The sequence below is a fragment of the Cebus imitator genome, unplaced genomic scaffold (genome assembly GCF_001604975.1).
Source record: "Cebus imitator isolate Cc_AM_T3 unplaced genomic scaffold, Cebus_imitator-1.0 Scaffold258, whole genome shotgun sequence".
Lineage (NCBI taxonomy): Eukaryota > Metazoa > Chordata > Mammalia > Primates > Cebidae > Cebus > Cebus imitator.
In genome coordinates, this window is record NW_016107573.1 from 2,837,722 (window position 1) to 2,857,836 (window position 20,115).

At 50.9% G+C, this 20,115-nt stretch overlaps 1 protein-coding gene across 9 annotated transcripts in view; it reads left to right on the forward strand.

The window, feature by feature from the left end:
* Window positions 1-19,537, forward strand: part of ASCC2 (activating signal cointegrator 1 complex subunit 2) — a 50,674-nt gene extending 31,137 nt beyond the window's left edge. For 5 of the 9 annotated variants that reach the window (XM_017499649.2, XM_017499645.2, XM_037728222.1 and 2 more), the window contains 12 exons: window positions 934-1,008; window positions 2,292-2,399; window positions 2,643-2,711; window positions 2,905-2,979; window positions 4,355-4,547; window positions 7,017-7,231; window positions 8,127-8,246; window positions 15,429-15,528; window positions 15,614-15,744; window positions 16,916-17,018; window positions 17,601-17,680; window positions 18,944-19,537. In XM_017499649.2, coding sequence (XP_017355138.1) covers window positions 934-1,008; window positions 2,292-2,399; window positions 2,643-2,711; window positions 2,905-2,979; window positions 4,355-4,547; window positions 7,017-7,231; window positions 8,127-8,246; window positions 15,429-15,528; window positions 15,614-15,744; window positions 16,916-17,018; window positions 17,601-17,680; window positions 18,944-19,115 — 1,441 coding nt within the window. In that variant the 3' untranslated portion in view covers window positions 19,116-19,537. The remainder of the gene's footprint in view (window positions 1-933; window positions 1,009-2,291; window positions 2,400-2,642; window positions 2,712-2,904; window positions 2,980-4,354; window positions 4,548-7,016; window positions 7,232-8,126; window positions 8,247-15,428; window positions 15,529-15,613; window positions 15,745-16,915; window positions 17,019-17,600; window positions 17,681-18,943) is intronic. The other 4 variants (XM_037728220.1, XM_017499647.2, XM_037728219.1 and 1 more) reach the window with 2 other exon arrangements.
* Window positions 19,538-20,115: the final 578 nt, after the last annotated feature.

Consider the following 20,115-nt stretch of genomic DNA (forward strand, 5'->3'; position numbering starts at 1 on the left):
TTTTTTTTGAGACAGTCTTACTCTGTTGCCCAGGCTGGAGTGCAGTGGTGTGATCTTGGCTCACCGCAACCTCCATCTCCCTGGCTTCAAACAATTCTCACGCCTCAGCCTCCAATAGCTGGGATTACAGGCATGCACCACCATGCCTACTAAAAAATTTTCATATTTTTAGTAGACACAGGGTTTCACCATGTTGGCCAGGCTGGTCTTGAACTCCTGACCTAAAGTAATCCGCCCACCTCAGCCACCCAAAGTGCTGGGATTACAGACATGAGCTATTGCACCCAGACAGAACAGTTTTTTTTTTTTTTGAGACAGGGTTTCACTCTGTCACCCAGGCTGGAATGCAGTGGTGTGATCACTGCTCACTGTAGCCTTGACACCTTGGGCTACTGCCTTGGCCTCCCAAGTCACTGGGACTGCAGGTGTGTGCCACCATGTCTGGCTAATTTTTGTATTTTTTGTAGAGATGGAGTTTCACCAGCCTGTTTCCCAGGCTGATCTTGAGCTCCTGGCTCAAGCAGTCCTCTTCTGTCACCCTACAAAGTTCTGGGATTACAGGCATGAGCCACTTTGCCTGGCTAACAGTTTTTGAACAAGAAAATTACAAGCAAGTAATCTTGCATCTGCTTCTCAAACTTCAGTGGGTCCTGAGTGGCCTTCTGATTCCTCTGTTAGTATGAGCCTATCTGGGCCTTAGTTGCCTATCTGAATGAGGGACATGGCTATAGGTCACTTCCTAGGAGGCTGTTCCTGGGACCAGCCACAGTGGGTCAGTCTGGGGTTGGCTCAGGGAAGAACCAGGGGGTCCCTGGAGAAAATTGTGTAGAAAAAGAAATGGGTCTTCCCACTCCCTGGAGTTTCCTTTGCTGTTCTTACAAAGTGTGGTATTTATGAACTAATCCAGCATTTTCCGTGTGTGTGCCTCCACAGACTAGCTTCCTTCTACGAAGCAGCAATTCCTGAAATGGAGTCTGCAATTAAGAAGAGGAGGCTTGAAGATAGCAAGTGAGGCGGGGACAAAGTGAAGAATGTTGTTGTGGGAGAGAGGCCTGAGCACAGCCCTGCCTTCCCTAGGCATTAGCATCCCCATCTCTAAGAAAAGTGGGAGGAAGCAGGGACTGTGCAGCTTTGAGCTTCTGCATCCCTCCCTAGCCACTTCTTGGCCTCTGCATTTGTTTTTTGTTGTTGTTTGAGACAGGGGCCTCTGCATTTGTTTTTGTTGGAGACAGGGTCTCATTGTCTCACCCAGACTGGAGTGCAGCGGTGTAGTCACAGCTCACTGCAGCCCTGACCTCCTGACCTCCATCAGTCCTCCCACCTCAGTCTCTGAGTAGCTGGGATTACAGGCACGTGCCACCACACTCGGCTAATTTTTGTATTTTTTGTAGAGATGGGGTTTTGACGTGTTGGCCAGGCTGGTCTCAAACTGCATTTTTTAAAATTTCTTAACATTTAAAAAATAATAATAATATTTAGCAGCATTACCTACCTGAAAAGAAAAAGAAAAGAAAATACAACACCCCCCCCAAAAAAAAAATAAATAATAATAATAATACATTCTCTGTGAAGAATTGTGTGAGGACCTAACAAGAAAGATTGCAACAACTAGAGTTAGGTGTTACTAAACAGCACAAAGCAGATTTGACCCAAAGTCCTGGTTGTACCAAGGCTTAGTCTATTAACCCAGTCCCCTAAAACACCATCATGGCTGGCCCCTGCGTTTAAGCCCTTCCCTCAGCTGTTACTCCACGCTCTTGGTACTCAGCCTGCTTGTTCCTGACCCACTGTTTAAACTGAGAAGCAGCCCTGGAACCAGCTGGCTTCTCTGGGCCTGTGGCTTTTGCCAGCTGCTCTCAGCAGTGAATTGTGAGGCCTTCTCTGCTCCAGGGAGGCACCTGCAACTGCTGGGGAGAAGCCCCCTCTGTGCCTATTTTTCTTTACTTTTCCTTTTTTTTTTTTTTTTATCTCGCTCTGTCACCCAGGCTGGATGCAGTGGTGCCATCATGGCTCACTGCAGCCTCGACCTCCCAGGCAAATGCAATCCCCCTGCCTTAGGCTCCCCAGTAGCTGGAACTACAGGCCTGCGTCACCACACTTGACTCATTTTTTTAATTTTTTTAGAGATAGCATTTTACTTAGTTTCTCAGGCTGGTCTCAAACTCCTGGGGCTCAAATGATCCTCCCACCTTAGCCTTCCAAGGTGCTGGGATTACAGGTGTAAACCACTGCACCTAGCCCCTCAGGCCTTTTTGTCTCATAAACCTATGCCTTTTTTCTCTCTGGCCTAGGCTTCTAGGTGATCTGTGGCAGAGGCTCTCCCATTCCAGGAAGAAGCTAATGGAGATTTTCCACATCATCCTGAACCAGATCTGCCTCCTTCCCATCCTAGAAAGCAGGTAAGCCCTCAGGAATTGCCTCCTGGTGGAAGAGTCTCCTCCTCAAGTCCTGCAGGAACATTTCCATCATTTCATCTTGGCTTCCTCCCCTGCTCTGGGGTTGGCTGAACAGAGATGAGAAACCGAGAAAAATGCCTCATTCCTCCATTGGGCCCCAGCCTTGAAGATGGGCAGAGGGTGTATAAAGGAGCTGCAGCTCATCTTGCATTGCATGAGCTCATCTTCCCTGATGTCCTGTTCTAGCTGTGACAACATTCAGGGCTTCATTGAAGAGTTCCTTCAGATCTTCAGCTCCTTGCTTCAGGAGAAGAGGTGAGTGTGGCTAAGCTGAGCCAGGCCCATGCCTCTCCCACCAGTCCCCAAGAGGCCTTGCATGATAGAGCCCCTGGCATAGGCCCACTATGTTTCTAATAAGGTTGTGCAGCAGACACAGGGAGTGGCCTGCAGCAGCACAGTGTTCCTGTGCCCCCAGCCCTGTCCATCCCATCTGCTCTCTGCCCCACAGGTTCCTCCGGGACTATGATGCACTATTCCCTGTGGCCGAAGACATCAGCTTGCTGCAGCAGGCCTCGTCAGTCTTGTATCCTTCTACCATATCCCACTGCAACAGGGCCCGGCTTGACTAGGTCAGAGGTGAAACAGGCTGCAGGAACCCAGAGGAGTGGAGAGAGGTTTAGCCCCAGAAGGTATAGGTCAGCCAGCTGTCCAAGGAGACCTGCCAAAGGCCCCAGCCTCGCCTTTGCTAGAGGAGATACTGCTCTGATGCTTGGAGCAGGGGAGATGCAGTCCTGTTTTCTCTGTATATTTTCTGAGTGTCTGGGCCTGTGTGACCAAGATGGACTCAGCCCCTCCTCATTACAGGAGGAGAGGTGGACAAGTAAACAGGCAGTTAGATAGAGTGTCACATGGGAAGAATTCAGAGGGCAGGATGCCAGAGGAGGTGCCTCACCCAGCAGAGCTCTGGGTGGGGGTATCAGATGCAAGTGATATCCAAGCAGAAGAACAGCACAAAGCATGGGAGAGCACCAAACCGGGAGCTAAGGGCAAGGACAAGAATGTTCCCAGAATAGGCTCCTCGGAGCCACAGACGTCATGTATGGAGTGCAGGGAGCAGTCATTAAGGAGGGGTCTCCCAGGAGGAGGAATTGGGGTGTGGCAGGTAAGGTGAAGGCCAGCAATGTGCACAACCCTGGGGTGACCATCACTAGGCTCTGTCCTGCAGGGGCTGTGAAGCAGGAGGTGACATGGCAATTCTATACTTTGGAAAAGCTCTGTCTGGCATAGGGAAGAGAATGGACTGGCCCAGGACCACCATGAGGCTTGGGCCAGTGGGGAGGCTGTTGCTGGCATCCAAGCATGGATGATGAGGGTTTGGACAAGAAGCAGAGTGAGGGAGACAGAGGTGCTCCCATTCCAGGAAGAAGCTAATGGAGATTTTCCCCTTAGAAGGAGACTCTCAGATTTCTGGCTTAATGGAGCCCAGGGTGGTCAACAAGAAGGAAGGACAGGGAGGATCGGCCTATGAGTCATTTTGGTGGCTGCAGCAGATTGCTCAGTCCTGTTTCAGGGATACCCCCAGCCTTTGCAGAATGCCCTCAGCCAATTGGACAGGAAGCCCAGTGGCAGTGGCCCTACCTTGCCCTCCTTCTGGCAGTCAGTACAAAAGAGGAGCTGCTGGCTCGTCCAAACCTGTGCCCCAGGACACTGACGGCAGCCCTGGCCCTGTCTTTACTCAGAGCTGCTTTCTGCTGAGGGGCAGGTGCTAGGTTATAAAGCCAGAGTGGCTATACTCTGACCCATTTTGCCATACAGTGCAGGTGCCCATGATGCCCACTTGGGTACAGCCCAGAAAGCCCCTGGCAGGAATCATGTGGTCATGTGCTGGGGAGGGATTGAGAAATTATGCCGCTTCAGAGCTGGGAACCTAAGACAGACCCCTTAACAAGTCCTCACAGGGACGAGACGCGGACTGCGTACATCCTCCAGGCAGTCGAGAGTGCATGGGAAGGGGTGGACAGACGGAAAGCCACAGATGCTAAAGACCCATCAGTGACTGAGGAGCCTAATGGGGAGCGTAATGGGGTCGCGGTGACGGCAGAGGCAGTCAGTCAAGCGTCATCACATCCAGAGAACTTGGAGGAAGAGGAGGTATGTGTCTGGGTCGTGCCTTTCCCTCTTTGCTTGTCCCTTCTTGGCCCCATCTGAGAGGCTGGGGCAACAGGAAACCTCCCTTCTTTGCTTTTTTTTTTTTTTTGAGACGGAGTTGCGCTCTTGTTACCCAGGCTGGAGTGCAATGGCACGATCTCGGCTCACCGCAACCTCCGCCTCCCAGGTTCAGGCAATTCTCCTGCCTCAGCCTCCTGAGTAGCTGGGATTACAGGCACACGCCACCATGCCCAGCTAATTTTTTGTATTTTTAGTAGAGACGGGGTTTCACCATGTTGACCAGGATGGTCTGGATCTCTTGATCTCGTGATCCACCCACCTCGGCCTCCCACAGTGCTGGGATTACAGGCTTGAGCCACCGCGCCCGGCCCCTTCTTTGCTTTTATACTCAGGGAAAAAGGTTTCTTTGGGAATAGGCAGCCTCGAGCAACTGGTCAGCTCTGTGCTACCTTTAGAGGGTCCCAAGCCGGGGGCATGCTGGACTGGGTGTGAGGAGAAAGCAAGTTGCTTAAACTATCGAAGCCTCAGCCTCCCCTGTATAAAATGAACAGGTGAAACTCCATGAACATTTCCACAGCCTTTCTCTGAGCTCTCCTCTAAACGGATAAGAGTGGAGTTTTTTTTGGTTGCTGCTGGGAACAGCGCCAAAGCCCATGGTTTGGCCTTCTTGGAAGCCCCTCCATGGGGCTCCAGGATACCACTGAACAAATGTGAATGAATACCTCGGATCTGGGGCCTTCCCTTCAGGTTTTTCCAGGACTGGGCAAATCTGTGGCTGTCTTGATTGGCCACCACGCCCAGGACTCTCCCCTGCATGTTGGAGGAAACATGATAGATGAAGACCACACAGACTCAGGCCCGGCAGCTCAGGGGTATGACCTAGTTCTGACACTTGGCAGCTGTATGGCCTTACGCATGTCACTCGTGTCGAACCTTGGTTCCTCATCTGTAAGATGGGGACAGATGCAATGCCCACCTCTATGAGGTGTTGGGATTCCCAGAGCTATCACATGGAATAGGCTGAGCCTGGGTGGCCTTCAGTGCTTCATTAACAAATGCCACCATTCCTGCTACCAGACCCCAGACCCTGTGATTCCTGTAGGGCCTTGGAGAACAATGGCCTCCTTCATCTTTTCCCACCCTCTTCCCCGCTTCTCTTCTTAGCTGAGTCATGGAGATTTGTATCGTTGTGATCTGTAAATTTCCTTAAATTAAAAGGCTAACACAATTAAGCCACATTGAGCAATATATAACATACATCTCCCTTGCTTAAAAAGGAGATTATAATTAAAGGGGAGCATCTCCACATAGTCCAGCTCTGGTGGTTGCTGTTCACCTCTAATGTCAGTCAACTTGTTAGAGTTAAAAAATACCTTGGATTAGTAGGGAGGATTAGTAGAAACCAGGGCTGTTTATGGAGGGCCTGGTCTCTGCCAGGTACTGTGCTTGTGGGTTTTGTTTGTCTTTGAACTATTTGAACTATTTCAAATAGTTCAAAGGAATCACCATCATGAGATGAGTGGTATATGCCTTTTTTTTTTTTGGAGGCGGAGTCTTGCTCTGTCTGTCACCCAGACTGGATTGGTGCAGTGGTGCAATCTCAGCCTCACCGCAATCTCCACCTCCTGGGTTCAAGAGATTCTCCTGCCTCAGCCTCCTGAGTAGCTGGGATTACAGTCGCCTGCTACCACACCCGGCTAATTTTTGTTTTTTTAGTAGAGACAGGGTTTCACCATGTTGGCCAGGCTGGTCTAGAACTCCTGACCTCATGTGATCTGCCTGCCTCAGCCTCCCAAAGTGCTGGGATTATAGGTGTGAGCCACCACGCCCGGCCTAATTTAATTTAATTTATTTTTTATTTTTTGAGACAGGGTCTTGCTCTGTCACCCAGGCTGGAGTGCAGTGGCTTGATCAAGCTCACTGCAGCCTCAGCTTCCTGGGATCAAGTGATCCTCCTACCTCAGCCTCCTAAGTAACTGGGCCACAGGTGCGTACCACCACACCTGGCTAATTTGTAAAATTTTTGAACAGATGGGGTTTTACTGTGTTGCTCAGGCTGGTCTCTAACTCCTGAGCCCAAGTAATCCTCTTGCCTTAGCCTCCCAAAGTGCTGGGATTATAGGTATGAGCCACTGCACCCGGCCTTAAAATTTTTTAACTCTTTTATTGCTTATTTTCCTGGATATGTAGTAGGTGTAGATATTTAGCGGTTACATGAAATATTTGATACAGGCATATAATAATGATAACAATCACGAGCCTCCTTTTTCACAGAGAAGGAAATGGAGGCTGAGAGAGACTTGAGTCACCTGGTGAAGTTCCCACAGGCAGGAGGGATAGGGCCAGGACTTGAACCAGATCCCTGATGCCTAGTCCAGTGCTGTTTGGGGCCTGAGGCCCTATCACCGGCCCACTTAGCCTTCCCCTTCTTGGCTCTGGCTCTCGCTACAGTGCATGGGAGCAGCTGCAGCTGTGGGCCTTGCCGTGTGTGGGGTGGAGCTGGACTCACTCATCTCCCAAGTGAAGGACCTGCTGCCAGACCTTGGTGAGGGCTTCATCCTGGCCTGCCTGGAGTACTACCACTACGACCCAGAGCAGGTGATCAACAATATCCTGGAGGAGCGGCTGGCCCCCACCCTCACCCAGCTGGACCGCAACCTAGACAGGTGGGAGAGACAGGTGGGAGGAGGCTCCCGATGCCCAGGCTGCCTCGGGTTGGGACCCCTTCCTTCCTTCATTCATGGCCCAGGACTTGTTCTCTCTTCCCCACTATGGTATTTCCTGGCCCTTTAAAGTCCTCTTTGGGGAAACATAAAAACCTTAGGCACTGCAGGAGTTTTTCACTTGCCCCAGACAGGGCAGAGAGTGTACACATCCCTGCCACACTTTGTGGGAAGAGCCATGGATGTGTCTTCAGGGATGTGACACAGGATTAGTAAGCCCTTCTGAGCCCCCTACGTTCCTGACCTGCCCCTGTCATTACTACCTTCCCAGTAGATTTGCGAGAGAGGATGGCCAGAGCTGCTCCCTTTCATCACACCTACCATTTCTGAGTTTGGCCCACTGCTGCCCTGAAGGCCCCATGGGATAGAACCAGTGCCCGAAAGGGTGTTTCTTCCATGAACAAATGATGTTTACCACATGAATGAGTGAAGTTAGCCTTGTGCCTTTGGACAAGTTCCTTAGCCTCCTTAGCCACATTTCACAGATGAGGGCACTGAGGCACAATGACGTGGAGTGATCTGTGACTACTGATCTCATAGGACTATTGTGAGCGTTAAATGAGGGATAGCACTTTTAAGAAACAAAAGGAAAACCTGTGTGAATGGCATGCAGGGAATGAGGGGGAGCTTTGTTTGAGGTGTGGCTGCATATCCAGGCAGGGGCCAGATTGGGCAGGGACTTATCTCCCACTACAAGGTTGTGAGATTGTGTCCTAGGAGTGGCTGTTGCAAGGGGATTGAAAAATCCAATGGATTTAACACAGCAGGGGGAAGTGGGGTACAGGTAGGCATCAGCTGGCAGGGCCTCCTTAAATTGATCTCTGTGTCCTCCACCCAGAGAAATGAAACCAGATCCGACACCCCTGCTGACATCTCGCCACAACGTCTTCCAGAATGATGAGTTTGATGTGTTTAGCAGGGACTCAGTAGACCTGAGCCGGGTGCACAAGGGCAAAAGGTGAGTGCAGTGGGCCACAGGGTTCCGATACCCCAATTTTGGAAGTGCAGAGAGGACACAAGGGAAACCAAGGGCTCCATCTTGGCAGAACTGGCCATGGAGTTTCAGCACAGGGATCCCTTCACAACCCTGGACCTGTGCACATCCAGTGGGTAGGAGCAAGTTCTCTAATGATCAGGCTTCAGGTTCTGACTCTATGCAGGGAGCCTGTTACTGAATCTCCCTTATTGGTAGCAAAAGGTTAGAAGTGCCAAAACTATCCCCCTATTCCCTTCTTCTTACATCTTTGAATGTGTTAACCATCAAATCACTGGTGGACAGTGCTTCCCAGAAACCATTCTTTGACCTGATTTTCCCCAGGCTGTGACAAAATGAGAAAATTAAGGACTTTGAGTGAGCTTTTGAGAAGGTGAACATATTCCATTTTAAGTCCTTTCTATTTATTTTTAGTTAATGTCCTTCCTACTGTTTTGGCATTGAAAAGTCCGTTCATGATTTATTCATTTGTTCAACAAATATTTGTCCAATACTTAGAGCATTCTAGGCTCTGAATTAATTAGGTTCTGGGGATGTAGTGGTGAGTGAAACAGACATGGCCCCTGCCCACGTGGAGTTTGCATTAATCAACTCATCAAACAAGCAACATTAAATTGTAGATATAAATAAATATTACAAGCTGGAGGTACACAGAATTCTGAGCCTTTGGTAGGGCTTCACCCCAGGCAGGAAGGCTTCTCTAATAACATGACATGGGACCAAGAGCTGAAAGGTGAGGATGGATCAGTTCTGCCAAGGAGGGAAGGAGAAGCTTCCCAAGCAGAGTGAGCAACAGGAACAGTGGTCCCAGGGCCACAGTGAGCACAGCAAAGGGTCCCATGAACTGACAAGGTCGGCACGTTTTATGTTTTGAAAAGATCAGGGCTGAGCACAGCAGCTCATGCCTGTAATCCCAACACTTTAGGAAGCCAAGGCAGGTGGCTCACTTGAGCCCAGGAGTTCAAGACCAGCCTGGACAACATGGTGAAACCCCATATCTACAAAAAATAGAAAAATTAGCTGGTGTGCTGGCATACACCTATAGTTCCAGCTACTCTGGAGGCTGAGGTGGGAAGATCACTTAAGCCCAGGTGGTCAAGGGTGCAGTGAGCTGTGATCATGCCACTGTACTCCAGCCTGGGTGACACAGTGAGACTCTGTCTCAAGAGAAAAAAAAGATCACTTGGCTTTGGAATGGTGACCCATCAGAGGGACAGAGTCAACTGTGATGGTAAAGAGTGCAACATCCAAAATAAGATGTATTCTAGTCCCCCAAAGTTCTGCATGGAATCCAGAAATCAGGGGACCTCTGGACAAGTACAGGCTGCTCTTTCACCATCATGTAGATGGAACTGTGAGGTTCAGAGAGGGAGGAGACCAGCTAGCCTCATTCTTGTGGTAGGAGCCCCAGTGATGGAAATGCCAGCTGCTGCTTCAGTTAGGGCCCTGTGCTGTTACCCCACCCTAGAGCTGTCCATTGCTAGAAGCTTGGCTGGCTGAGGGCTTGGGGAACCGGCACAGGGCAACTACAAAGCCATCTGGCTGGCTGGACAGGAAGAAACTGCTTAGTCATACACATTGCGACATCCCCAGATCCCAGACTAGAGATGTTATCCTACATCATTGCGACATCCCCAGATCCCAGACCAAAGATGTTATCCCGGATCACTGGCAGCTATTCCAGGCCAGCATGGCCCTCTGTAGCTCCAACAGTAGGCAAGGGGCAGACAAGGGGTCCTTCAGGCTGGGAGAAGGCTGGCGCCCTGCTCCAATCCAGAGAGCCTGATTGGTGGTAGGTTCCCCACAGAGATTAGGCATCTCTTGACATGGCCTTTCACTTTGAACTGTGGTTTTACCCAGGACTCACGGTATTGTAAGGTCTCATCTCACCCCACCCAGGTCAAAAGTCACCTACGAGCATTTGCCAAGGGGCTGGTCCCAGCTTTCAGGGTCAGCAGAGTGGCTGGCATTGAGGTAGCCAGGTTTCCAGAGCACTGTGCCCTTGCTCCTGGGGCCCTCTGGGCTGCCATGCAGAGAAACTCACTGTGCTGGGTAGCCTAGGGGCCACAGATTGCAGATAGGCAAAGCCTCCATTCATGTGTTCATTATTTATTCATTCAGCAAATATTTATTAACCGATTTACTAGCACCAGATCCTATGCTAGACACCAGGGAAACAGGGTGAGCTGGATGCCCAGGCCTTGCCCTCAAATAGCACAGAGATCATGAGAAAGACCATTAAACAAGTAAGGACAGAGTGGCAGGTGCTGGGGTGGGGTACACAGGAACTTCAGCAGGGACACATGTCCTAATCATGCTTAGAGGACAGCTGTCAAGCACATGAGAAATTAGGCAGGACACTGCAGATGGTACTGGAGTTAAAATGTGTGTGTTGTTGAATCAGACAGACTGCACTCAGTGGATTCAGTAGTAAGGAAATCTGTTCCTTTGCATGACAGGGCACTGTAAGGTAGGGCAGTCTAGGCTTGGTTGACCTATCATCCAGGATGTATGTTTCCTGTCTCTTGGGGCCTCACTTGATGGTCAGGCTAGTTCCTTGGAGGCTGCAGCGGGGCTGCAGCTGTTTCTGCTATGGCTTCCAGACATAACAGTGCCAGGAGATAGTCCAGACCAGGTCATCCTGTGTCTCTCCTAGAGACTAGGATACCTTTCCCAGAAGTCTCCAATATCCCTCATATCTCATCAGGAAAACTGAGTTACAGGGTCCAGGCCTGGAGCTCCAGTATGAAGTGGAAAGGTGGAAAGACCTGAAGAAAATGTAGGGTCTGTTTGGAACATGGGTGAGGTGCAGCATGGCTGTGGGGAGACATCAATACATGTGCTGCAGGAATATCATAGCCAGTGAAGGAGGCAGTGGGCAAGAGGCACGGTCCCCTAATGCCTTTGGACTGTTCCATAGTGCCCTGGAAGATAACATATATTCTAAAAATGTCTATGCTGGCTGGGTGGGGTGGCTCATGCCTGTAATCTCTGCACTTTGGGAGGCCAAGGTGAGTAGATCACCTGAGGTCAGGAGTTCGAAACCAGCCTGGCCAACATGGTGAAACCCCGTCTCTACTAAAAATACAAAAAATTAGCTGGGCATGGTATTGGGCATCTGTAATCCCAGCTACTCAGGAGGCTGAGGCAGGAGAAGTGCTTCAACCCAGGAGGCGGAGGTCATGGTGAGCCAAGATCGCTCCATTGCACTCCAGCCTGGGCAACAAGAGCAAAACTCTGTCCGCCGCCCCCCCTCCAAAAAATTAAAAATTAAAAAAATGCCTGTGCCCTTGGTCTGCCTTTTGGGGAGTCACAGAGCACATAAGGCTCTGAAAAGTCCTGTAGTAAAAGAAACAGGATTCACTTTGTGGAGCCTAGCAAGTGCTGGATCTGCTTCTACACGTCATCTTATTTCTTTCTTGCATCAGCCCCAGGAAGTGGGTGCTGAGAGAAGGAACTGAGACTTAGTGAGAATAAGGGACTTGCCTGTGATCACACAGCCCAGGAAATGGCAAAGCAGACCTGAGTCAGGAGACCTGTGTTTGGCCCTGGGTCTGCTGTTAGTAGCTGTGTGACCTTAAGAGGGTTGCTCTGTCTCTCTGGATCCCCTGATTCTTCACCTGAAAAAGCAGGGGTCGTTTGCTTCTGCAGGCTCTTTAGAAATTCAAAGGCAGAAGTCATCCTGCTAAGGACCAGTTTGAATTGGGCCTTGAAGGACAGGCTTCAAGAGATGAGCAAGGGAGAGGTGGCAAGGTTTCAGGGGATCCTGCAAATTCTCCGGGCTTGCTTCCATCTTGGAGGCCAAGGAAGCTAACTCCTCCAGAGAGTCTCTGTAGCCAGCGTTGCCTGTGTTTCCAGGCCAGACTGAAGTTCTGTCCTCTGATGGATCTTCTCCCGGCTGGCTTTTCTCTTGATTTTTCTTTTCTTTTTTTTATTTCTTTTTTTTTTTTTTTAAAGACGGGGTTTCACCATGTTGGTCAGGCTGGTCTTGAACTCGCGACCTCAGGTGATCCACCCGCCTCGGCCTCCCAGAGTGCTAGGATTACAGGCATGAGCCACCACGCCCGGCCCCTCCTGATTTTTCTTTTTCCTTCCTGGCTCTACGTGAGGTCATGGGTACAAGGTTGCACCTCCCTGGACAGGCTGCCCAGGTGCCCAGGCTTCGCTGTTCCTACCTGTGTCTTCTTCCAGGGCACAGATAGGGTGGGTGGAGCTTGCCAGGCCTGGCTCTGCCAGGGAGCCACATAATCAGAGGCCACACAGCACGAAAGAACTGCCCTACTGTGCAGAACCAAGGACGGGATGGACCACAAGCCAAAGGCATAGCAGAAAGGATGGTGACGCCTCTCATTCATCCTCCATCTCCTGGCCCAGTGCAGGTCCTAGGCCTATTAGGCCCTTAGGAAATGTGTCCAATGCATGGGTGTGCTCCTACCAGTGGCACCTACCACCTCAACAAGCTTGGGCCCCTTTTACTTCTTCTCTACCTCCCACTTAGCAAAGAAAGCCAGGTACAGGGCCAAGGTCACAGTCACAGGCCCCTTCTCTGGTGGATGTGAAAGATTTCTTTGAACCGAGATTTCTCCCTGGTCTAAATCAAGTGCACCATCCCTCCTGCCATACTCTGAGGCTCCTGGTCCAATCAAGTAGCCCCCTACAGTGGAGCCTCCATTACCCCTTCCTACAGATACCCCACCAGACCTCCTGAACCAAGTTCATTCCTTTTTTTTCCAAGGCCTCTGTTCAGCACATTGTGTGTTGACTGGTCTGTCGCCCCTACTACACTGAGTTCATGAGGGCAGATCTATATTTTCTTCATTTCTGAATCTCTCCCCAACTCAGCCTCATACCCTGCCTGGCACGGAGCAGGTCCTTAATAAAGACTTGAAGGGAGGCAAACCCTAGCCTGCCAACGCTGGAGGCTGCAGTCCTGACCTGCCCTGGGCTGCCAGACAGACAGCCCAACAGACTGAGATGGACTCAGATGCCTGCCCCTCCCTGCACCAAAAACTAGTTAATAGAAGATTTTTATGGAAGCTGTGTTTGGCTTTGTGTCTCTTCTTTTTATCTTATCCTTGATACATTCCAGAGACCCGATTTCACAGCTAAGCTGGATTTTCTTGCCTGGCGTCTCATTGGTTTTCCCCAGCAGGGCTAGAAGCTACATTCCACAGGCCAGGGTATATTTCTGACAAGCCAGGTTTTTTCACAGGTTTGCAAAGCCACAGGTTCCCTCTTTTGGCTGTGCTGCAGCTCACTGTGACCCAAACATCTCCCTTCCCCCATCCAGTGCACCCGAGTGTCCTCACCTGTGACATGACAGGAGTTAGTCTTCCAAACTATTATTCTTCTAGTGAAATTTTACATGGGAACTTGAGCTGTGAAAAAGACAGAAGGCCACTGTGGTGAGGTGGGGGTGATAGGAAGAGTACTGGGCCCTCCCCTTTTCTTGTACCTCAAAGGTCCCTAGGGCTCCCTTGAGCTCAGTAAGAAAGTCACATGTGGCCTTGCTGCTTCTTAAATTTTTGTTTGTTGGCAAGGAAAGGTCATTTTGGAAAAAACAATAAATAAATAAAAAATTTTAAATGAAAAAAATTTTTGTTTAAGAGATCCAGGCTAGGCACAGTAGCTCACACCTGTAATCCCAGCACTTTGGGAGGCCGAAGTAGAGGATCACTTGAGCCAGGAGCTCAAGACCAGCCTGGGCAATATGGTGAGACTCTGTCTCTACAAAAAAATTTAAATTTAGGCCAGGCGCAGTGGCTCATGCCTGTAATTCTACTATTTGGGGAGGTTGAGGCAGGCGGATCACTTGAGCCCAGGAGTTCCAGACCAGCCTAGCTAACATGGCAGATAACCCATCTCTATAAAAAAATACAAAAATTACCTGGGTATGGTGGCATGCGCCTGTACTCCCAGCTGTTGAGGAGGCTGAGGCACGAAAATTGCTTGAGCCCAGGAGGCGGAGGTTGCAGTGAGCCCAGATCCTACCACTGCATTCTAGCCTGTAGCAAAAAAAAAAAAAAAAAAAGATTTAGACAACTTCAGGTGCTTCCAAGCAGTAACCATCATCATTTGGTATGGGGCTTACTAGCCTTCTCTCTGCATTGTCATGGATAGGTGTGTGGTCATAGAAGAGTTAGTGTGGTTTGCTTTTTTTCCTTGGGAATAAGAGAATTCTTTCCGCATCAGCACAAACAGATCACTGTCTTTCTTGGCAGCCACCACACAGCGATCTGTAATACAGATGTGGCACAGTTCATTTGGCTCTTTCACTCATGATGGACATTAAGTTGCTTTCCATTTTTCACTGTTGCAAACAATGCTGAAAAGAAAATCTTTAATCAGACCTCTGTACACACAGCCAGCATCTCTTTAGGGTAGATGCCTTGACAGGGAATATCCTGATCAAAAGGTGAGCACATTTTACTTTTTTTTTTTTTTTTTTTTTTTTTTGAGACAGTCTCTCTCTGTCGCCCAGGCTGGAGTGCAGTAGCACGATCTCTGCTCACTGCAACCTCTGCCTCCCGGGTTCAAGCAGTTCTCTGCCTCAGCTTCCTGAGTAGTTGGGATTACAGGTGCCTGCCACCATGCCCAGCCCCAATTTACCTTTTAACAGGGGCTCTCGGCTGGGTGTGGTGGCTCATGCCTGTAATTTCAACACTTTGGGAAGCCATGGTGGGCAGATCACTTGAGATCAGGAGATTGAGGCCAGCCTGGCCAACATGGTGAAACCCTGTCTCTACTAAAAATTCGAAAATTTGCCGGGCATGATGGTGCGTACCTGTAGTCCCAGCTACTGGGGAGGCGGAGGCAGGAGAATCGCTTGAACCTGGGAGGTGGAGGTTGCAGTGAGCCAAGATCCAAGATCGGGCCACTGTACTCCAGCCTGGGCGACAGCAAGACTTCATCTAAAAAAAACAGTGGCTCTTGGGATGCTCTCTAAAGTGGCTGGAGCCATCCTCATGGGCACCGGCAGCAGTGAGAGTCTCACCCTCCTACACCCTCACCAATGCTTGATTTCATTTGTCTCTGTGCCATTCTGAGGGGTAGAGCAGTGGGCCTGTGGTCTCTGGACCCTCCACACCCTGCAGTAGTTCCAAGCCTGATGGTTTTCCTTTCTCTCTCTCTACGGTTCCCTCTCAGTACCAGGAAGGAGGAGAACACACGGAGTTTGCTGAATGACAAGCGCACGGTGGCGGCGCAGCGGCAGCGCTATGAGCAGTACAGCGTGGTGGTGGAGGAGGTAGGCCACCAAGCTGGGCCTCTGCTAGGCTGGGGAGACCAGGACAGCCCCTGAGTGCTTCCAACCCGTGCTTCTGCCATTGCAGGTGCTACTGCAGCCAGGTGAGAGCCTGCCCTACCACAGTGTTTACTATGAGGATGAGTACGATGACACATACGATGGCAACCAGGTGGGTGCCAATGATGCAGACTCAGACGACGAGCTCATCAGCCGCAGGTGAGGCCATAGGGCGGGTGGCATTCCAGAGCAGAGCAGCTTTTAGGCCTGTGGGGTCCCTCACCCTCCTGTTTACATAGATGAGCAAGTCAGTGGCAGAATCAGGGCCCAAACCCAGTCCTCCTGACTCCTCCTAATCCAGTGCTCCTCCACCCCAGCCCACCTTGAATGGGACAGCATTTATTTGATGTCATGCAGTAGCTTTGCATTTTTCTTTCTCTCTTTCTTTTTTTTTTTTGAGATGGAGTCTCACTCTGTCACCCAGGCTGGACTGCAGTGGCGCAATGTTGGCTCACTGCAACATCCGCCTCCCAGGTTCAAGGGATTCTGCTGCCTCAGCCTCCTGAGTAACTGGGACTATAGGTGCATGCTACCACACCCGGCTACTTTTTTATTTTTAGTAGAGACAAGGTTTCACCATTTTGGTCAGGCTGGTCTTGAACTCCTGACCTCAGGTGATCCACCCACCTCAGCCTCCCAAAGTGCTGGGATTACAGGCGTGAGCCACCATGCCCGGCCTCTTTCTCTTTTTTGAGACAGGTTTTCACTCTGTCACCCAGGCTGGAGTGCAATCATGGCTCACTGCAGCCTTGACCTTCTGGACTACAAGTGATCCTCCCACCTCAGCCTCCTGAGTAGCTGGGACTACAGGTGTGGTGTGCACCACCATACCCAGCTAACTTTTATTTTTTGCAGAGGTGGGAGTCTCACTATGTTGCCCAGACCAGTCTCAACCTCCTGGGCTCAAGTGATCCCTCCACCTCAAACTCCCCAAGTGTTGGTATTACAGGCATGAGCCACTGTGCTCAGTCCATTTTTCTTTTTTTTTTTTTCACTATCTCCAGTAATGGCTATAAGCAACATTTTTCTTAATTGAAGAAACCGTTTTCAGGTGGAATCGTGTAATGATTCTCCAATACAGGTCAAAGCAGAACTGTCCTGACTAAAGAAAGGCCTGGAGACACTCATGGCCCCATCTCAGCCTCGCCCTCAACCCCCACCTCAAATTCTGTTAACCTCAGAGAATCCAGGAGCTGAAGCAAAGCTGGCTTGAAACCCCTTTGGTTTTTCCCAGCCTCATGAGCCCTCCTTGTGGCCCCCTCACCCAGCCAGGTTCCCTCCCGTTGTGGCTCTAGCTGTTCTTTGATTTCACTTCTCTCAACACCTTCAGGCCATTCACCATCCCTCAGGTGCTGAGAACCAAAGTGCCTAGAGAAGGGCAGGAGGAGGAGGATGACGACGAGGAAGAGGAGGCTGACGAGGAGGCTCCCAAGGTACCTCCCTGGCAGGTGGCAGATGAAGCAGGGAGTGCGGTTCTGAAGGGTGAATCAGAAGTGCCCCTCACCCTCCCTGCATCTGGCCCTGAGGCAGCCCCAGTATCACTGGTGGGGACAGGAGGAGTCCCTTTGAGCCCAGGATGTCTGCTTGGAGAGCTGCTGGCTTAGAACTCACTTCTGCTGCCCACTAGTGAGGGCCTAGGGGACAGATTAAAGGCAGGGCCTCTGAGCTGCCAGCTTCATTATTAGGCCCAGGAGTCAGGGGTTGGGAGAAGGGCAGTTACTAGCACTGTGCCCAGGATGGCAATCCTTAAAATCAGAGAGGAGTTAGAGAGCCCAAGGGCCCTGGGAAGTCACCTGGAACCAGTAGCTTAGAAAATTCTACTTTCTAGTAGCTAAACTTTTTATTTGAATGAAGTCTTAACTAGAACCTCAACATACAGAACAGATAAAAGCAGTACTGCTCAGGTGATAGGGGCAGCAGCCTGGGATCCCTCATGCCCCACACCAGGGTGGCAAATTCAGGTGTTTTCAGGGCCAGGTCCTGACTCCAGATTTGGTCTCCTCTCCCTTCCACAGCCTGACCATTTCGTACAGGACCCTGCAGTGCTGAGAGAGAAGGCAGAAGCCAGGCGCATTGCCTTTCTCGCCAAGAAAGGGTGAGCATTCAAGGGGCTCCTTCTGAGAGGACCCTTCCCACCATCTAGGGAAGGCAAGGCCAGCCATCCAGGAAACCCACACATACACCCTAAGTACTCCATGTGTATTAATTTAGTTCTCACGACAACCATGGGAAGTAGCTACCATTATCACTATCCTCATTTGACAGATGAAAAAACTCAGGCCCAGAGACATTAAGTAACCAGCCAAATGTCACACAGCTAGCAGGTGATGGAGCAAAGATGGGGCCAAGATAGCTCAGCCCCAGGGTCCCCACTCATAACCATGACTTGATGAACACAGGAGGGGATTTATCACCCAACGTGTCCAGGGGTAGCTGATACCAGGCAGAGTGTAAATGTGAGAGAGCTCAGACATACACACATCCTTTCTGGCTGATAGGGGTATGGAAGTGACGGGGCACTTGAGCTGGGTCCCTAAGGGTAAAAAAGGCACAGAGGAGTTTGTCATATGAGGGCAGAAAGGTAAGAAAGCAGACGTGGTCAGAAGAGGGATCTTTGAGGGGAGCTGAGATCAGTAGCCAGAGACTCCTTATCCAGGCCCCACATCTTCCCATCAAGGAAACATCCAGAAAGTCCAAGGACCTGACTCCACCTAAGGGCAAGCCAGAAGCCCACTGCCCCATCCCAGCCCTAGGCTTCATGCCACACTGTCTACTGGATGCAGAAGGCAGGGAAGGCATTTGGGTTTCATTCTGAAGGCAGTGGGGAGCCATAGAAAGTTGTTGGGAGCAGAGCAACCCTGACTTCTCATCCATCCCAGCTCCCTGAGTGCAGAGCTCTGGCAAATCCCAGGGGTTGAGATGGTCTGAAAGAGCCCTGGGTTACATCTGTGAGTGCACTTGGTTCTTGGAGGTCACCAGGCAAGGCCCTAGGGTAGAAAACAGGAGTAATATCTCAGCTGCAGTATGTGGCCCCAGGTGGAGAAAGGAGGAGACCCGACCAAAGCCCTCCCCATTTTCTGTGGGCTGCGTCAGCCTTCCAGCTTTTCCTCCGCTACACGGATTGATGGGCGCACCTGGAAGCAAGGCCCAGAGAAGAGAAAACACTAGGCTTGGGTCTGGTCAGAGCCCCATAACCCTGCCAGGCTCCATTTCTCCTTCCGTCTGAAGTTGGGACATGGGTGACCTGGCCCAGCCTGTGTGTCCTCTCCCAGTGAACACCAAGGCAGGCTGTGGGCTTTCCCCGCCAGAGCCTCCTCTGCCTGACAGGTTCTTGTGGGGTGGGTTGTTCCTCCCTCAGGTACCGGCATGACAGCTCAACAGCAGTGGCCGGCAGCCTCCGGGGCCATGGGCAGAGCCGCGAGACAACCCAGGAACGCAGGAAGAAGGAAGCCAACAAGGCAACAAGAGCCAACCACAACCGGAGAACCATGGCTGACCGCAAGAGGAGCAAAGGCATGATCCCATCCTGAAGGCTGGTGTAGGGCCAGCAGGGAGGCAGCGGCCCCAGACTCTGCAGGCCGCGCTCCCATCACCTTGGGCCTCCTTACCAGGTGGCCCCCTGCCAGGGCCCCAAGATCAATTCGACCCCTCAACAGCCTCAGCTTTGCAGCCCCTGAGAAGGCCGCCTCTCATCTACCAGCCAGCCACGAGCGCCTTCCTGCAGAACACACAGTGCCTTATCCCACAGCGGAAGAATCCATGGGGCCAGCAAGCAGGCGCCTTCCCCCAGCTGTGCTGGCGGGAAAGGGATGGGGATGGAGCCCCAAGGCAAGCACCCCAAACCTCGGGCAACAAGATACTACTTCTCCTTTACCCTGGACAGCAGGAAACCTGTATATTCAAAAACAGAAAAAGGTCTGCTAATAAAATTTTTGACCCTTTCAAATGAAGATATGCCCATGAACCACACTCCCTGTGTCTCATTCTTGAGGGACAGCTGCCAGCTGGAGGGCAGGATGGTCACTGTGCTCTGTCAGCCTCTACTGCTTGTGGCTCCCATAAACCCCCTAATGCTGCCCTGCCTTGCTGTGTGGCCCTGAGAATATCACCACCTTCTCTGAGCCTCCAGTCCTTGCTTATTGAATGAAGGGCTCGTTAGGGTGAGCCCCTGGGGTCCTTTCCATTTTCTCATTCAGTTCTGACAGCTCCACTATAGGAGGTAGGTACCATTTGCAGCCCTGTAGTACGTACTAAATGAGGAAAGTGAGGCACCGAGGGCTGAAGGCACCTACCCAGTCCATAGTTAGGAGGTGGCAGAATGGGGACTGGACACTCAGTCTGAACCCTGGCCTTTATAGGGCTCTAGACTCCCATACATGGTATCATCTCCCATCTCACAACTGGCCCGAGGACACCGAGCCCGTGGCAGAGGCAGTACCCAAACTCAGTACCTCGTGGCTGTATCTACACTAATAAATCCTCCCAGATCGAGAGTTCAGACAGAAACCTTAAGAAACAAGTAAGGGCCAG